The sequence below is a fragment of the Balaenoptera borealis genome (assembly GCF_965194805.1).
Source record: "Balaenoptera borealis genome assembly, chromosome: 7".
Taxonomy (NCBI): domain Eukaryota; kingdom Metazoa; phylum Chordata; class Mammalia; order Artiodactyla; family Balaenopteridae; genus Balaenoptera; species Balaenoptera borealis.
Window position 1 is genome coordinate 20,619,420 of NC_138864.1, and position 17,327 is coordinate 20,636,746.

Consider the following 17,327-nt stretch of genomic DNA (forward strand, 5'->3'; position numbering starts at 1 on the left):
TCATCAAAAAGCAGATGCATGATGCAAAGTCATTTAAACATATCGTATTCATCCCATAGATGGTTTCTGATGCTCAAGTACCCCTGGAATAGGTGAATAGCATCATCTATTTCTACAGGTACTTAATTTTCTCCAGCAACAGCTGATAATTAACTAAGGGCTGGCGTCCTAATTCTCTTACTTCAAGTCTTGACTCTGATGTTAATTCCCCACAAGGCCCTTCCTGACCCATCTATGTATGGCTGTCCTCCTGCATTTACTTGGTAACAAATCACCTAGTTTATTTCTTTAATGACACATTACAATCTGTAATTATCTCATTTGTTTACTTTTTATCTCCACCATACGATGCAGGTCCATGAGAACAGGGACTTGCCCTGTATTTGTTCACTGCAGAATCCCCAATGACTAACGCATACTAATTTTTGGTGCACAAGTGAATAAATGGACTTTCCAAGTATAAAAGCATAACATAGACAACTACTAAACATACAAAGCAACAAACAAGTGACGCTACATCACACTTGTATACGCTTTTGATGGACACCCAAAAGGATTGTAGAGATATGGATGTGATGGGTCGGAAAGACTCGCTCATTAGCTAAATGCCTCACCTCCTTATATGAGCCTCACAACTTGGGTTCAAAGTTGGTTTCCTACAAAAAAAAAAAAAAAAATCAGTTAATACATACCATTGGATCTTTAGAGTTGCCCATCAGTAATTGAACTCATGGATGTTAGATCTGCTGGTGTCCATGGTGTATTTTGTGGTTGTCTAAGGAAAGTTCATGAGATGATTTTTTAAAATCTGAATACATTTAGAACCTAGTAATTCTAGTTGTCACAATATCAGCCGTTTGATTATTTAGTCCAATTAATTAGACATTCTGAAATCTTTGGTTCTGTTCTGCAGTTTTTCTATCCAAAACTGTGTAAATTCAAACTATTCGCAAGTCAATTGACATACTTGGTGAAGACAGAATATTCCAAAAATTCAAAATATGCCCTACATATTTCACTGAGATAAATATAAAATTTTAAGAGAGTTCCAGGAAATTTGAGAAAAAGGGAATGCAGCTTTTACTTATGAATCAATAGCATATTTCACTTGTGATTCGCAGAAACAGAGGATTGAACTTAGAGGGCAGGGCCGCAAAGAAAATGATGAGCCTTTATTGAACTTTGCAGGTGAGCTGATGGTGGCTCTTGCTTACACAAATCCGATGTTAATTTGGGTTGCTGGCTCTATTTTCCTTCTAAGAAGAACAAAGGCTAGGAAGAGTAACAATCATTCGTCAGTGATAAACATTTGAAGAACTTGAGCTCTTGTGTTTTAGAATATTTGAAAAGCCAAGTTGCTGCAAGAAAGTTTTTCCTAAATACTACTTTATCCAGATTAATTAGGCAGTGTAATTTTTTCCTAAATGTGAGCCAGGAAAAGATACAGGCAGGAGACTTAATTACTCTGTCTCTGAAGGAATTGTCTGTTATTAATTCTGAATTCCAAAGATTTTCCATGGATCCTGGCACATACGTGTTTGATAATCACGTTGAAAGAGAAAGGACATTATTGTGAAAGTAAATTGGATACATTCAGCCTTGACCTCATGGCATCCTAAGTGGTGAGAGTGACTTCAAGTGGAAATGGGGATATTGTTTTGGAGGCCTTGCTTAGTAAGGGGTCTGGAGTAAGTGCTGTTCTGGCTACTATTTCTTTCCCTTGTCTCTCCAAGACTAATCACTGTTACAGTTGTACTCCTGACCTATTAAATAGAGTCATGCAGTCTCTTCCATATCTTAGAATGATACCCTCTTTCCCCGTGTGATTTGCTTGCTTTTCATTTGTTCTATTGATGTTGGACATGGGGGAGGACCCTGAAACCAAGATACTGAGCTGATGCCTTAAGATGTCAAGAGTTCCCAAAGAAGAAATAACATGGACCTCCCAAGATAAGCATCCCTAAATTAGAGGCAAAGGTTAAAGAGGCAGGCTGATTTCTTCCAGATAACAGCCCTGGTTGTTATGAAGGTGGGAAGGGGAGGAAACAGGAAGAGGACAGTGAAGTGCTGCAGTGGGAGGAGTTACTTATGTAAGTCTCCTGGTTCACATTATATCCCTTCGAGCCAAATAGGAATCGTCCTCAACCTTGCTCCTGTGGCACTTTGGGAACCAAGGTATCAATAATTTCCTAAAATTATGCAAAATCTGATAGGTTGGGTTTGTTTGTCTTTGTAACCCTACCCAAGAACTCTATAAGATCAGAGCTATTGAAAAAGGTCCTGGAACTGATACTAAATATGCATGGCTCTTTTCCAGGCCATTTTTGTCTAATCTGAACATGAGAGCATTGGGAATTCAGATTCAAATAACTGATGATAATCAGTGAGCTATCTCCTCTTGTTCCCTGAGGAATCCCCACCACCCAGTCTGATATACACTATAGGACTTCTTCCACTTCCCTTTGGTAAGCCAGAACTGGCAAATGCTTCAAAAGATGCCTAAAGCTACCTGGGAGAATCTTTCTCATAGAACCAGCCAGTAAAGAAAGACTTGATACTACGTAACCTTAAGCAGATAGGCCCAGTCCCTGCTCCTAGAGCTACAGCGGAGAAGCCCTGGACTTGACCCTGTAATAGATGGCCTGGGCAAGGGGTCAGGGGGAGAATTCCCAGGCTGCAGTACCTGCTTCTTGAGAAGGTGCATGTGCAAGTTTCTTTAGAAATGGTTTCCAGGGAAACTATAACTTCCATTCTCTTTTGCTTAAATATACTAAGCACTAAACGTGCTTGCTGGTGCTTGGAGTTCTCGTTTGAAGTCAGAAGCTGCTGAAGAAGAGTGTTTGCATGAAACACACCCACGTAGCCAGAAATCGTTTTTTATGCTTCCTTCACTAAATGTCAGCTGCATACTTAGCTGGAGAGAAGTAAATGACCTGGGTTCATTTGTGCGGTGAAAGATAGAGAAGATTAACTTGACTTGGTTGAATTGCCTTTCTTCCCTGTTATTGTGATGGCTGCTAATTAGTGATAGTGATGTTTGCATTCAGCAGTTGTGTCCTACCAGTTAGATCCTGTATTAGGCTATGTAGAAAATGTGAATACAATAGAATGTCTTTATGTATATTGTTTAATATGCAAAGAAATATTCAAGCAAGAAAATCAGAAAACTTGACCAAAATGTTTCTATACCTACATATCTCCATTCATGGCCAAAGACTTTCAGAAACTTAGCCTGTTACCCTGCCCTTGTTTCCAGTGTAGTAGGGATAAATCTTGGCAGCCATGTTTTCACCATGTGACCCCCACGTCCCTAATCACAACTGATTGGCCCTGAGGTGGACACCTGACCAAAGCTGAGCCAGTCGTAACCTTTAATGCAATTTAATTGGACCTCAAAGATGCTGGAGGTTTAAAGTAGACCATCAAACCAGAGGAGAGCTGAGAGGCAGCCCTGCTTAGTTACTGCTCAACCAACAGGAGGAAAGCTGGTTTGCAGGGAGAGAGAGTTTTTTTTTTTTTTTTTTTTTTTTGGCTCTAGAGTGAACTGCAAAATCTGTCCAGAAAGTGAGCTTTCCTTAATTATATTTTATTAGGCAATATAGATGAATCTCAAAAGCATTACGCTATGTGGAAGAAGCCAGGCACAGAAGACCACATACTGTATGTTTCCATTTATATGAAATTCTAGAAAAGACAAAACTCATGATAGAAATATTTCAGTGGAGAGATGGGAGGGTATTGACTACAAAGAAGCATGAGAGAACATTCGAATGTTGGAACGGTTCTGTATTTTGATTGTGGTGGTAGATACATGGGTATATACACTTGTCAAAACTCATCAAATTGCACATTTAAAGTGGTGAATTTTATTTTATGTAAATTAATCTTCAATAAAGCTGGTGGAAAAAGGTAAATAGGAATTAGTAGCCTTGCCAGTTGATTCCAGTTGGTCTGACTTGCTTTAGGCTCAGAAGAACCCAGGGACTAATTTGCATTGATTAGAATAACTCATCAGAGAAAGATGCTATTTAGATTTCCTTGGTATCTGATGTTGGCATAGAATAGAAATTATTTCTCCTTTGAAGTCCTACTCAGAAGACACCATACTTAGAAACTTGTTAAGATTTCCATCATTGTAAATACTCCTAAGAGTCACACTCCAAGTATGATGCCATTGAACTTTTCATTTCGATTTCTCAAGATTCTTCAGCCTTCCTTGAAAAGGAGCAGAGAAATGACAGCTTTCATTTATTCAGCAATAACAGTAATGTAGAGCCAGACACTCTACTTAATGCTTCACTTTCATTATTTCATTTCATCTGCACAGTAATCCTGCAAATGAGGTACTACTGTTCTCCCAGTTTACAGAGGAGAGGGCTGACATTTAGAGAGATTAGACAGTTTTTTCAAGTGACAATCAGTGCTTGAATTTGGAATGGTCTAATGCCAAAGCCACTTAACTACTCTCTTTACTGCCGCACCTACTCCAGACTTCTCCTGCAACATCTGGCACAGACCCTCGAATGGATTACCGCCAAGTTACTGGCTAATGGTCCAGCATTTCCACTAGGAGCTCGCAAGGCTCAGACTCCATTCAGTCTCCATAGATTAAAGGAGTCAAAACCATCTACCCAATGAAACCTGCAGAATATTCTCTGTCACCGTGAAGAATGATTGTCTAAGCGAGGAGGTGCTTCCAATAATTGTCTTCTCTGGTTTCCAGAACCATGAGTTGGAGAGAGGTCAGGGGTTTGGCAGTGGTTTGTGGACATGGGATTTCCCCAGTGGAAGCCCTCAGTAGCCACAGGCCGGTTGTTTTGTAGCACAGGTGCTTGGTGATGATGCAAAGGCAAGCTGCTGGGTGGGAGGCCTGACTGGTCCCTAACAGCTGGTGTTATACATCTGGCGATGGGAGGTGCTGTTCAGCCACAGACCTTGCACGTGGCTGGAAACGGTGGGGGTAATGGTGGGTGCATCTCTGCAGACAGTAGGGACCTATTTTACCTCTTAAGTGTAATCAAAAGAATTCTGAGTTTCATTCTCTGAGTATAAAACTTCTCCGATGACTGGCCATCTGCTGTGAAACACAGAGGAGTGCTGCTGAGGTGCTGCAAAGGGTTTTTATGTTCCTTGGTAGGTCCCCATCCCCATTACATCCTCCAAGTCAGATCGACCCGTGCATGGTGAACTCAGACTCAGAGCCCAGCTCCCAGAAGAGAAAATTCTTACCAAAGCAGCAGGCAGTGAGATTTAAGCCGCACTAATCAGCGAATGTGTAGGAAAAAAAAAATCTGACGTTCATGAGAAGTGAAAATGAGGCAGTTTGCACCTCCAAGGGGAGCCTTAACCATGAGCTAGAGAGCTCAGCATGGCCACAGGGGCTGCACAGGTTTGAAGAGCTGAGAAGAACTGAGCCGGGCAAGGCATCGCTTAATGATTGAAGAGAGCAGCCCTGGAGGCCCCCCGCCAAAAGCACTGACACTTTAGGGGATGGATGGGGCCAGCCTTAGCGTAAACAGATCACAATCAGGCAGGGTCCGGTAAGACAGGAGGCTTCGCCATTGTCGTCTTTATGCCAACAACAGCTTTGATGTCAGTGCTTGATAATTATTGACTTCACGTGATTATTTTCCCTCTGAGAAACAAAATTTTCTGAGCTTTTAATGACACTCCATGTAAGCTAAAGGATAAGATTATCATGCAGACTGCATTTTTTCCCCAAAATGAAAGACAATTTTTTATCCCTTGTTAAGAAATTCAACCTGTAGAAAGTCAAATTCCCCAAAATCCAAGAGAAAAAAATGAATGCAAGGTTAAAAAAAAAAAAAATCACTACTAACGGTTTGGTGTGAGTATATCCCCCAGCCTTTAATGCATGTGCAAACCTACATGGTAGCTTGAACGTAACTTTGATGTAACCCTGTCCTGTAACCACCTTGTTTCACTCCTCAGCAGGTCATAGATGTGCCCGGTTGCCAATAGATTTTGATCTGCCTTTTCGAGGGCTTCATTGCAGTCCAGCGTATGGATGTGATTTAATCAGTGTGCTATTGAGAGGGGCTTTTCATTTGTTTCCAATTTTTGGTTATTACAAAGAGTGCTGGCAACTGTTTTTATCCATAAGTCTTTGCGTACTTGTCCAAGAATTTCTGAAGGATAAATTCTTGGATGTGGACTTGCTGGGTCAGAGAATAGATACCTTCTTCATTTTCTAAGTTTTGACAAAATACCAGGCATGAATTTACCAACATATTCTGCTTTCAACAGTGTCATAGACTGCTCTTTCTCTCAAAGTATCGCGAACCCTGGGCATTACCAATATTTGCTTTTCTAATGGGGAAAAGGAACTTAGGTTTGAATTTGCATTTGTTTAATCAACAGTGATTTGGGGTCTGCTGTCATATGTTTAATGGCCACAATGCATGTTCTCTGTGTGAATTAAATATTTTCTAATGAGGTATTATCTTTTACTTACTGAATTATTAGAGATTTTTAATATATTAAGAATATTAGCACTCTGTTATGTATTTTGCTCACAATTCAATCTTGTTGGTAACAGCAGAAAATATCAAACAGGCTTACTTACCTAAACTATGTGATCCCCTGACCCCCCAAAAAACCCCACAAAAATTTTCATTATTGACACTGTATTAGTTTCCTAGGGGTACCATAACAAAGTATCACCAACTGAGTGGCAATAGATATGTATTCTCTCACAGTTCTGGAGGCTAGAAAGTCTGAAACCAAGGCATTGGCAGGGCCATGCTCCCTTGGAAGCTTCTAGGGGAGGAGGCTTCCTTTCCTATTCTACCTTCTGGTAGCCCCAGGAGTTCCTGGGGCTTGTAGACGCATGATTATAATCTCTACCTCCGTCACAAGGCATTCTTCCTTCCCTTCTGTTAAGTATACCACTCATAATGGATTAGGGCCCACCTCATCTTTTTTATTTTTATTTAAAAAATTTTTACATTCTTTTTTTATATTCTTTTCCATTATGGTTTATCACAGGATACTGAATATAGTTCCCTGTGCTATACAGTAGGACCTTGTTGTTTATCCATTCTATATATAATAGTTTGCATCTGCTAATCCCAAATTTCCAGTCCAACCCTCCCCTGCCCCCCTCCCCCTTGGCAACCACAAGTCTGTTCTCTCTGTCTGTGAGTCTGTTTCATAGATAAGTTCATTTGTGTCATGTTTCAGATCCCCCATATAAGTGATATAATACGGTATTTGTCTTTCTCTGTCTGACTTACTTCGCTTAGTATGAGACTCTCTAGTTGCATCCATGTTGCTGCAAATGGCCTTATTTCATTCTTTTTTTGTGGCTGAGTAGTATTCCATTGTATATATGTACCATTTCTTTTTTATCCATTCATCTGTCGATGGACATTTAGGTTGTTTCCATGTTTTGGCTATTGTGAATAGTGCTGCTATGGACATAGGGGTGCATGTATCTTTTTGAATTACAGTTTTGTCCAGGTATATGTAAGGCCCACCTCATCTTAACTTGATTACATCTGTAGACCTTATTTCCAAACAAGGTCACATTCACAGATACCAGGGGTTAGGACTTCAACATATGTTTTGGGGGGACACAGTGTAACCCACAGCAACCCCCATCATGAAGTGTCTACCGTCACCAGCAAATTATAAACTTTTTAAGGACTGGGACTGGGTTGGTCTAGTATTGGATATGGTTGGTCATATCCAATACTTCACACAGTGTCTAGTAAGTAGTGGGCACTCAGTAAAGATTTCTTGAAAGAAAATTTGAATTTTAGGAATATCTGAACCTTCAGACATTGAAAAATGTATGCAGAGAACACACGATATCAGATTCCTTCTTTTATTTGAATTTACATTTAACAATTTGCAATGAAAATATAAATGCAAGTGGGGAGGATGGGACTGTCCGGAAGAGGGAGTAGCTAGCTCTCTGGGCTCACCTAAGCCAAGGTGTGTGCTTTAGTTCCCCAGCACCTGTCCTGAAGATGAGTTTTTGGAAAATGCAGACAAGCACCCAGACTAGAACCAGATTTCATGACCAGAATTATTCGGTTGGATTAAACAGAAAATAATACAGCAGAAACTTTAAAAATCCAAATTTCTTTTTTCTTTACATAGTAAAATATAATTGACAATTTATTTCACAAGTCAAAGAGAGCCTCACTTACCAAATAAAGGCCAGAATTTGCTGCAGAAACTTACTTTCTAAATTATTTTTCAGACTCATTTCAAAAAATAACTAATTTCCATTTACATAGCACTAACAGCCTCCAAATTATGCAGAATTCCGACATCTAACCTTTCTTTAAAAAATAATTCGACTCTTGTAAAAGATATATTTAACAAAGTTAATTTTTTAAAATTAAGAGTTTGCTCTAGGAGTTGACATATTTTATTACAGTTTCCACTTCCCCCTACTCTCACCAAAGTATCACCAAAGCCAGTCAAAGGCAGTCATGTGGGACTAGGGCTAGAATATCCCCTTTGCTTTACTTTAGTGGCCATAGTTCCAGTTCCAAAGCCATGGGCCAGTGTTTTAGGACTTCATGTACAGCCGTAGAGATGAGGTATTTCAATTAGAGCAGAAGCAACATTTTGATCTGGAGCGTTAACCTGCACTCACACAGGCGTGGTCTAAGTGTAAGCTGAGCACCAAAGCCATTGTTCAGATGCGCCCAGTGTCAGCTCCATGGGCTTGTGAGCTGGGCAGTGACGCACGCTCAGAAGGTTTAGTGCTCTGCTGTTGCCGTCTTGAATTTCGTAATGATTTGTGAACCACGGCCCCCGCGTTTTCATTTTGCCCTGGGCTTGCAAATTATGTAACCCACCCTAGATACACATATATGCTGCTTTGACCTGAACCATCTGACTTGTGATCTCTGTTTTCATCTGGCACTGAAGATAGAGTAGGGGTGGTTCCCCAACATCTCCTCCCAATAGCAAGATGACCCAGGTTCTAGCACATTTTCAAAGGTATAAAAGTTGTGGGTCATTGGGGACGATGAAGGAAGCACACAAAGGTGATTTTTGTTTATTTGTATGTCTACAGAGTTAAAATTGTACCTTCATTGGAATATGGAAGAATCAACCCCAATGTGATACATATATATACAGAAACAGCGTTAACAAAAGAACTTGTTCTTTTGAAGAGCAAATTTGTACACACATGCACCAACAGGCTAAATATAAATACATTCCTCTGTCATTCTTCTATCATTAAGATGATTTCTTGAGCAATTCAAATAAAAAGTGGAATTTGTGCAAGGTCTGAGCTTGACTGTGCTTTATAAGAATAAAGAAACATCCTCTTCTGAATGAGAAAGCATCATTCTTCAAAAGAATGGTGGAGAATAGTTGGTTTAAAAATGCTATAAAATGTCTATTCTCCATTAACACAGAGGAATAAACATTTCATTACAGGCATGGTCCTCTGTACAGAGTGATAAGCGTGATTTTAAAAGGATGAGTTGTCAAGGAAGAGGAGCTTTTTCTGGATACCTTAGGAGCTGGGGAAAGGATCAGTAGAAAAGGAAGCACTGTCACCTGCACCTTCAAGGGTCATGCAGGGCTTTTGAACCCTGCTTGCATATTAGAATCACCTGGAGTACTTAGAAAAACACTGATGTCTGGGCCTCATCCCAAACTAATTGATTACAAGTGGAGGTGGGTGCTCAGGCAGAGTACTTTTTTAAAGTATCCCTGGTGATTCTGATTTGCAGCCAGAGTTAAGAACCACTGGGCTTTTGCATACTCAGAAAGAAAGGTTTGGGCTACACCAAAGTCCAACAGGTATCTATTTAGAAAACTTAAAAATTAAATATATATTTATATCTCATTAAACTTAAACATAGACACCATTAACAGAGTTATTTCTATGTCAAGTATTAACTATAGGTCATTTTAAAATATTTTATAAATAATTTAATGATCTTTCTCTGTTAACACTTCCAATAAATAGAAAATATTTAAGAGATGAAAATAGTTTTTAAAGAAGACATTTGAATTGTTTTTAGAAAATCTGAAGAATGTGTTGGAGTGTAAAAGTCCTTTAAACTGCAAGATGCATAGGGCAAGTAGTGTTCTTCCTAACTTGGAGAACTGTTTTAGATATTAAATATCTTCTTCCATTAAAAAAGAAAGGAAAAACTGCTGAGACCAAAATTTGAAATTAAGGCATTTGGAAACATCCATAATTTCAGGACTGTCTCCTTTAATAATGTACTTTTTAAAAACTCCAGCAAACAGCTTTACAAATAAGTACCTAAAATTCTAGTATCCCTAGAGGAGAAATTCTTTTCAACTAATTTTGAGTTCTAGGGTAAAGGTATTGTTGAAGATTTCACAACTCTGCATAAAGAGCTGTGAGAATGTGGAAAGTGAGGAAGAAGAGAGGCAGGGAGAAAGGCGGGGGTGGGGGGAAATATAAAGGCCCCAAATGAGTCCCTTTAGTTACTTCCTGTTTCTATGCTGAGAAGGCTATCATAATTGCACTTGAGAGTTTGCTCTGTGGGCAGAGTTGAGACAGATTTTGCTATTCTTAACCCTTCAACCAGACCAGCGGAGAAGGGCCAGGGCACAAAGGTTCAGATGTTCTGTTTTGTGTTTGTGAGTCTCAGTGGTAAGAGAACCTAATTACAAAAGACCCTGAAAAGACTAGCTCGCTTTCCTTGCTTTTAGCACATCACTAATGTCTGCAGCCATGGAGGGGATGTTCGGAAGTGTCGTTTACGGAATGAGACAAAGGTTACAATGATCATATTTTTTTCTTCTGAAAAGAGTTTGAGAAACACAAGGATAACCCAAATTGAGAAGAAGCCCAGATGAAAAGAGATGTTACCAATTATTCTAAAGAATTTCCAGAAGTACTCAATAGTATGATAGTCAAAACATCAGCCCCAGTGAGGGAGGAATTAGGCTGTTTAAACTTAGAATGTTCTCCAACATCATGGAGACAAATGAGAAAAAAACAACCCTGCAAATAAGGCTGAAATTGAACATCACTTAAACAATCAGACGTGCCAATATTTTTCTCCAGTGAAGAGTTCAGCTAGAGAAAGAGCTAGGTTTCTCAAGTGGCAGCTTTCATAACGTCCTATGACATTTTACATCAAGTTTGATGACCGCCGTGCTGACTTAAAGCTTTTAAATTCTAGCCCAAAGTATTAGGCAGAATGTTTCTCCCCTTGTTTGATGCCGAGAACAAGATGTAGGAACCAGTTAAACTGCACAGTCCATCCTTTGTCTCTGCAAACTTCAATCTGATCCAGAAAATACTTTTTAGCCTCCTCCTCGCTCTTCCCCACTGTCAGGGCATCCCGAATGTATTCGATGTCTTCTTTGCTGGTTAACTGGGGCATTCCTGTCATCAACATCATGGAGAAGAGGATGATGAGAAGGTTTGTGTGATGACGAAGGGCTAGGTAAGCCTTGACGCAGACATCCTGGATAAAGGGAAAGAAAACGCTGTTAACATAACGGTGTTATGGCATCGAAGTAGGCTGCAGACCAGCAGGCTGTTTTGGAATTTACATGGCATTATCCTGTCCCTGCGAGGAAATCATCACAAGCAAGGCAGGTCCCCTGCCTCAGATGAAAAACTGGAGAACACAGACTGCTTTTATAATCTCTGAAGCAATGTAGTTTGGTTGCACACACCCAGGGTGTGCTCAAGGAAAACTAACTGATACAGTAAGTTTCATCTTCTTTCTTACTCTTTTTACTTCAATCTCTTTTCTAGGCAAATGAGGGTGGAAATTTCTGTAGTCTCTGAAAAGGAATGAGTCAGTTTTTGAACACCATCCAGGAATCACATAACTTTATGTAAGCGTAAATAATGTTTGCCAAGAGCTAATGGAATCCAAAGAACGGATGGAAATGTGGTGTTTGAGATTTAGGTAGTTTTCATCTTTATTTTCCAATGTGTCCTATCCTAAGAAAGCAGATGAATTAGTTTTTCATTGTCTGACTCTCCAAATTGTTGACTGACCTTTGGAAATTTAAAATAAATTCTGAATACTGAGTGAGAGAGGGCTTTCAACAATGCTATGGCTGGTGCCTTCTCTAAAAGCCTTGGAGTAGGTGACAGGTGAGTTAAGCCCACTTCTGAAGCAACAGGCATGCTCATGCCAATTAAATTGTTCCAACATGAAGAAAAAGTTGCAAGGTTCCCAATTTTACAAAATCAGAATAGTCCAACCTTAATATCGTAATTTGGCAAAGATGGCATATTAAAGAAAACTGAAATTAATGATTACAGGTTTAAATATTTCAAATAAAATACTGAGTAAAATGTTAAGAGAATAACACTCCATAGGCAACTAGGGTTTATCAGAAACTTGCAAGAGTAGTTCATCATAAGGTACTGGATTAAAACCCACTTTTGATTTTTATCAAAGTAACATGTAATTTAACATGTGACAAAAATGAAATGATGTGAAGAATGATCTGAACTTACCAGTCACAATCATTCTGAATAATGAGTCTGGGAAAAAGAAATGTATAAGATCAGAAAAGTGAAGGTTAAATCGTTAGTATTTACAAATAACCGTTGTCTTCTAGGAACACTGAAGGGGAAGAAAACTAAAATACTATTGTAACTAGTTTTTATTAAACTAGCTTTTTATAAAGTTAATAAATAGAATGCTATAAGTAGGAGCCACCAGTTAGAAAGTAAAAAGACGGATGCTGTGAATAACGGTAACAAAACCCCCATGATTCCTGAGATAAACACCTACACAAAACATGCAGAACCCATTTTTTAAAAACTGTAAACATTTACCGAAGTAAGTAAAGGAAAACTTGAACATGTGGAGTGACATGGCATGTTCCTCAGTGATAAAACTGTTTATTATAAAGATAAAAATTTTTCTCAGATTAATCTATAAATATAATGAAATTGAATAAAAATTCCTATTGGATATTTAAACCCAGATATGTTTTGAAGTTCATCTGGGATAATTAGGGCCTGAGAGAACATTCTGAAAAAGTATAGTAACGAAAAACAGTGCTTGCCATCCTAGATATTAAAGCACGTTATAAAACTACAATATTTAAAACTGTGTGATATAGTACCTATTCTTCTCTAAAAAAGATAAGAAATTTTGTGGAACAGAATGGAAAGTTCAGAGACATATCTAAGTACATATTAAATATATAATAAAGGTGACTCCTCAGATTAGTGGGGGAAAAGATTATTTGATCAACAGGGGTGGTACAATTGGCTCATAATTTGGGGGGAAAATAAAATTTCTCCCATGTGATATACCAAAATAAATTCCAAAAGAATTAAACATTTAAATGGAAGAAGGGAAAATATTTAAATAATCACGGAATGAGAAAGGAAGGACTTTTTGAAGCTGATTTCCAAGGTGGAATCCATAAGGAAAAGATGGAGAGATTACGGAAACTTCAAATTTTTGAGAAAAAAAAGCTATAAACAATATTAAAAGAGGGAAATGACAAGAGAAAACATATTTGCAACATGACAGATCATTTCTTCATCCCTAGCCCCTGATAGCTCTTACAAAGCAATAAGAAAGAGATAAACAGTCGGCTAGAAATATAGGCCAAAGATATAGTATATCATACTATAAGACATAAAACCAGATAACATATGAAAAAATATGCAACCTCATTAGTAATCAAATAAATGTAACTGAACATGAGATGGAAACATTCATATACCAAATTGGAAAATCTTTTTTTTTTTTTAATTTTTAAGGATAATCTCTAATGTTCACCTTTCATAGCCTGATGGTAGATGGGACTAGATGGTAGATGGTATACTTTTCCTCACAGACGACTGACAACATGCATCAAAAGCTTTAAAATACTTATAAATGTTATATAACTTAATTGTAGTGGTGGTTACATAACTGATACATTTGTCAAAATTCAAAGAACTGTACACCTGAAAAGGCTGAATTCCGCTCTCTCTGAATTATGCTTCAATGAACTTGACTTAAAAAATGTTAGAATCCTTTTACCCAGCAATTTCCAGGCTAGGAATTTACCCTTAAAAAATTTGGATAATTTTGCAGTGATTTATCTACAAGAATGTTCATTAGAGCATTGTTTAACATTGTGGAAACTTGAAAGCAACTTAAATAAACTTAAATATCCTACACTCGTAGATCGATAAAAAGGGTTTATGAAAGTATCTACATAGCTCTGTAACTACTAGAATGATCCTGTAGAAGAGTATTTAATAAGCATGTAAAAGCGAGTTTTAAAAAGCAGGTATGAAACACCACATGTAGTACAATCCCATTTTGGTAAATGGACACAAAATACTTACATAGAAAAAAGAATATAAGTTTAGTGGTCAAAATTTTAGTAGTGATTTTTCTTTTTGCTTTTATATGATCTTGTCTGTGTCACCTGCACGTGACAGGGTAACCCCAATGATAGTGGGGGTCAGGCCGGTGTCATTCTGTATGTCAAGGCTGGATTGTGTACACATCACCGTGTCCAGGTACAAAAACCCATGGACTATTCTGGCATTTTTTAAGTCAGACAGTATATATAAAATGCTCAACATAGAGGGTGGTACATAAGGAGCATTCAGTAAATGTTAGTCCTCTCCCTTCCCTACCTGGAGGGGAGATCAACTCTGCATCTCCTCCCTGCTTACTTACCACAAAGCAGGAGACTCAACACTGTTTGGGCTGTTCCTGCCTTGGTCCAGGCACCTCCTGCGCCCTGGAAGCAGCTGTGGTGCATTAGCGCTCTTGCATTCCTAATGATTCCACTTACGTCCGGAAATCATTTTCTTTTGCTCATCCCTAGGACCCACTGAGGTCTCTCTCATTTCTTGGCAATTACACAGGCTAGGGGCAGACTTCACCCCAGGCAACAGTCTCATTAATTGGCCAACTCGCACAATTTTCACAAGGGCAGATATGGGGATGCCTTTTGCTTTTGAATTAGAGGACATTCTGATTTTTAATTATTTTCTAGCCTTCTGTACGCTGGGGGCTCCGGGCAAACCCCCTGCTGTCTGAGCCCACTGTGTGGTCAAACTCTTTAACAGGAAAATTTTGAGGAGGAAAATTAATCTGGGGTCATGTCATTATAACACCAATCCATGGGTGCTCAGTAAATATTTAAGTGGCAATGCACCGATTCACCAATCGCTGTAGCCACAGAGAGACATATGAAAGGGAAGAAACGGTCCTGTTGTTCTCCAAGGCCACCTCTCCTATATAAGGAATTTCTGCTGGCTTGAATTTATTCAGTTAATTCTAATTTTCACACCCAAGGGTCACTTCTATGAGAACAAAATTTCATCTCCAAATTTAACCACACGCTCCATACTGGTCAGACACGCTGTGTAAATTCTGTTTGGCGGTGCAGACTTAGAGACATGGTACAGACTTAACTATCTTTTGCTTAAAGGTGTGTGGAGCAGGGGTTAAAAGCACACAGTCACACTTCACTGCCTGGATTCAAATCGTGCCTTTATTATCGACAAGCTGTTTGTCATCAGAGAAGTTACTTAACCTCTCTGGACCTTGGTTTCCTCATCGTAGAATCGGAATAATAATAACAACAATACCCGTGTCATGGGATTGTGGTGAGATTCAAGTGCTATGTAAAGGGTTGGCTATTATTATTGACAGTGTAAGAAGTCACACACTTCTCATCACTGAGGAGGTCACCTTGCCATCTAGACCACCTGTCCAAAAAGTCCCCTCCGACAGCAGAGACCTAGGGGTGGGCTGGGCCAGGGCAGGAAGGAGATGAGCCCCACTCCCACCAGAGTCAGTGGAGGGGGTGTGTTGGCGCTGGCCCCAGGAGGTGAGGGGGATGATGGAAGCATATAGCACACTGAGTACATAGCAGATGGTTCTCTTGCTAGGAGGGGCCCAGCTGGGCCCTTGCTCGGCCTGCTCAAGCCCCAGGGGTTTCATTTCTGCCCTTGGACTCAGCCCTAGGGTCTGTCTGAGCTTCCGGACCGTGCTGCCTCAGCAGGGGCCTGTGGTTTGAGGGGCTGTGAGGATATGGCTTGGGGAGCTCGGGGGGAAGCACAGAACACAGAAGTTATTGGCTGTAGCAACAGAATGTTCCCTTCTGCCGGGACTGCCGGCCACTGACCACATGCATCCTCACCCTGTCCTTCTCCACTGCCGGTTGAGGCTTGGTACTATGGAGCAGAGAAGAAGGGGGAAAGGAGGAACCTGATGTCCAGGGACTTGGTTTAAGATACTTGTTAACTAGTGTGAATGTGGGGAACAGTGTAACATTGTTACTGTCATTGGCTGGACCACTACCCATTAGTAGCTAATAAGTAGATTGAGCCTATATAGTAGGCAATCTGCTCTTTATTTCAGAGTTGATTCAGATGCCTTAATTACAGCAACCAGTACCAAAGGAAAGGTTGCTTTTTACAGAGCTACCCCTCTCATAAGTCTTAAGAACAAAGGAAACTATTACCATTTCAGGGTCAACACTTTGACTTGATTCGTTCACTGGCCCAACTTATCCGTCTACTATACTGAAAACAAAGTCCTTTCTATGCATAATCTATTAATTTTTTAACCACCAATGAACTGTGGCTGCTTTAGACAGTCCAAGGTCATGTGGAATAGTCCTACTTTTTCTGAAAACCAAACGCCTCCATTCTCATCTAGAAACAAAGTGGAAGTGAAATATTACTGTACACAGCTACAAAAATGAGGAAGTAACCTCAGGGCCACAAAACAGAAACTCCAGAAAAAGAAGCCAGGCTGAGACGAGAGAGAGAAACAACACTCACATATACTCATCAATGAGAAGAAATGTCCTCACCCACCTACTTTTCCTAAATAGTAATGCAGCCTCTGTCTGCCACATTACTATTACTATTAGTTTTTCTCCCCTGTCTCCTTCCTCAGAGACAGGGGAGAAAAAATAAGATTTGTCAAAGAGAATTTCATTTTTTTAAATAAAAATCAATGAGTTGGCTAAGCAATGCCTTTAGAAGTTATTTTGGCAAAACAGAGAAGGTCAATGATTAGGACCTAGTAATGCTGGAATCTGGTAAATCTGAAAGAAGAGTGTGTCCGACACTTGGTCGTGCATTTGTGGAGTTTGACTTAGGATTGCCATCTTTAAGGACTTAGAAATGATTCCCAGACTAGCTCTGTCTACAAGGGGCAAGGGCTGTACTGCCATCTTCTCAAATATTTAGCTAGAAGCTCATTAGAAACCTAAAGGTACAATTAAACTATTCTACTTTAGTCAACTATTCTACGCAGACTGTATGTATGTGTGTGTGTTTATTTGTGCCTTGTCCCAAAAAGGGTTGAAGGTGCATTATTTGGATACACAAAAGTCAC

At 39.5% G+C, this 17,327-nt stretch overlaps 1 protein-coding gene across 2 annotated transcripts in view; it reads right to left on the minus strand.

The window, feature by feature from the left end:
• Positions 1-8,747: 8,747 nt before the first annotated feature.
• PIK3CG (phosphatidylinositol-4,5-bisphosphate 3-kinase catalytic subunit gamma) overlaps positions 8,748-17,327 on the minus strand; it is a 32,596-nt gene continuing 24,016 nt past the window's right edge. For both annotated transcript variants that reach the window (XM_082398770.1, XM_082398769.1), the window contains one exon: positions 8,748-11,450. In XM_082398770.1, the coding sequence (XP_082254896.1) occupies positions 11,172-11,450 (279 nt within the window). In that variant the 3' untranslated portion in view covers positions 8,748-11,171. The remainder of the gene's footprint in view (positions 11,451-17,327) is intronic.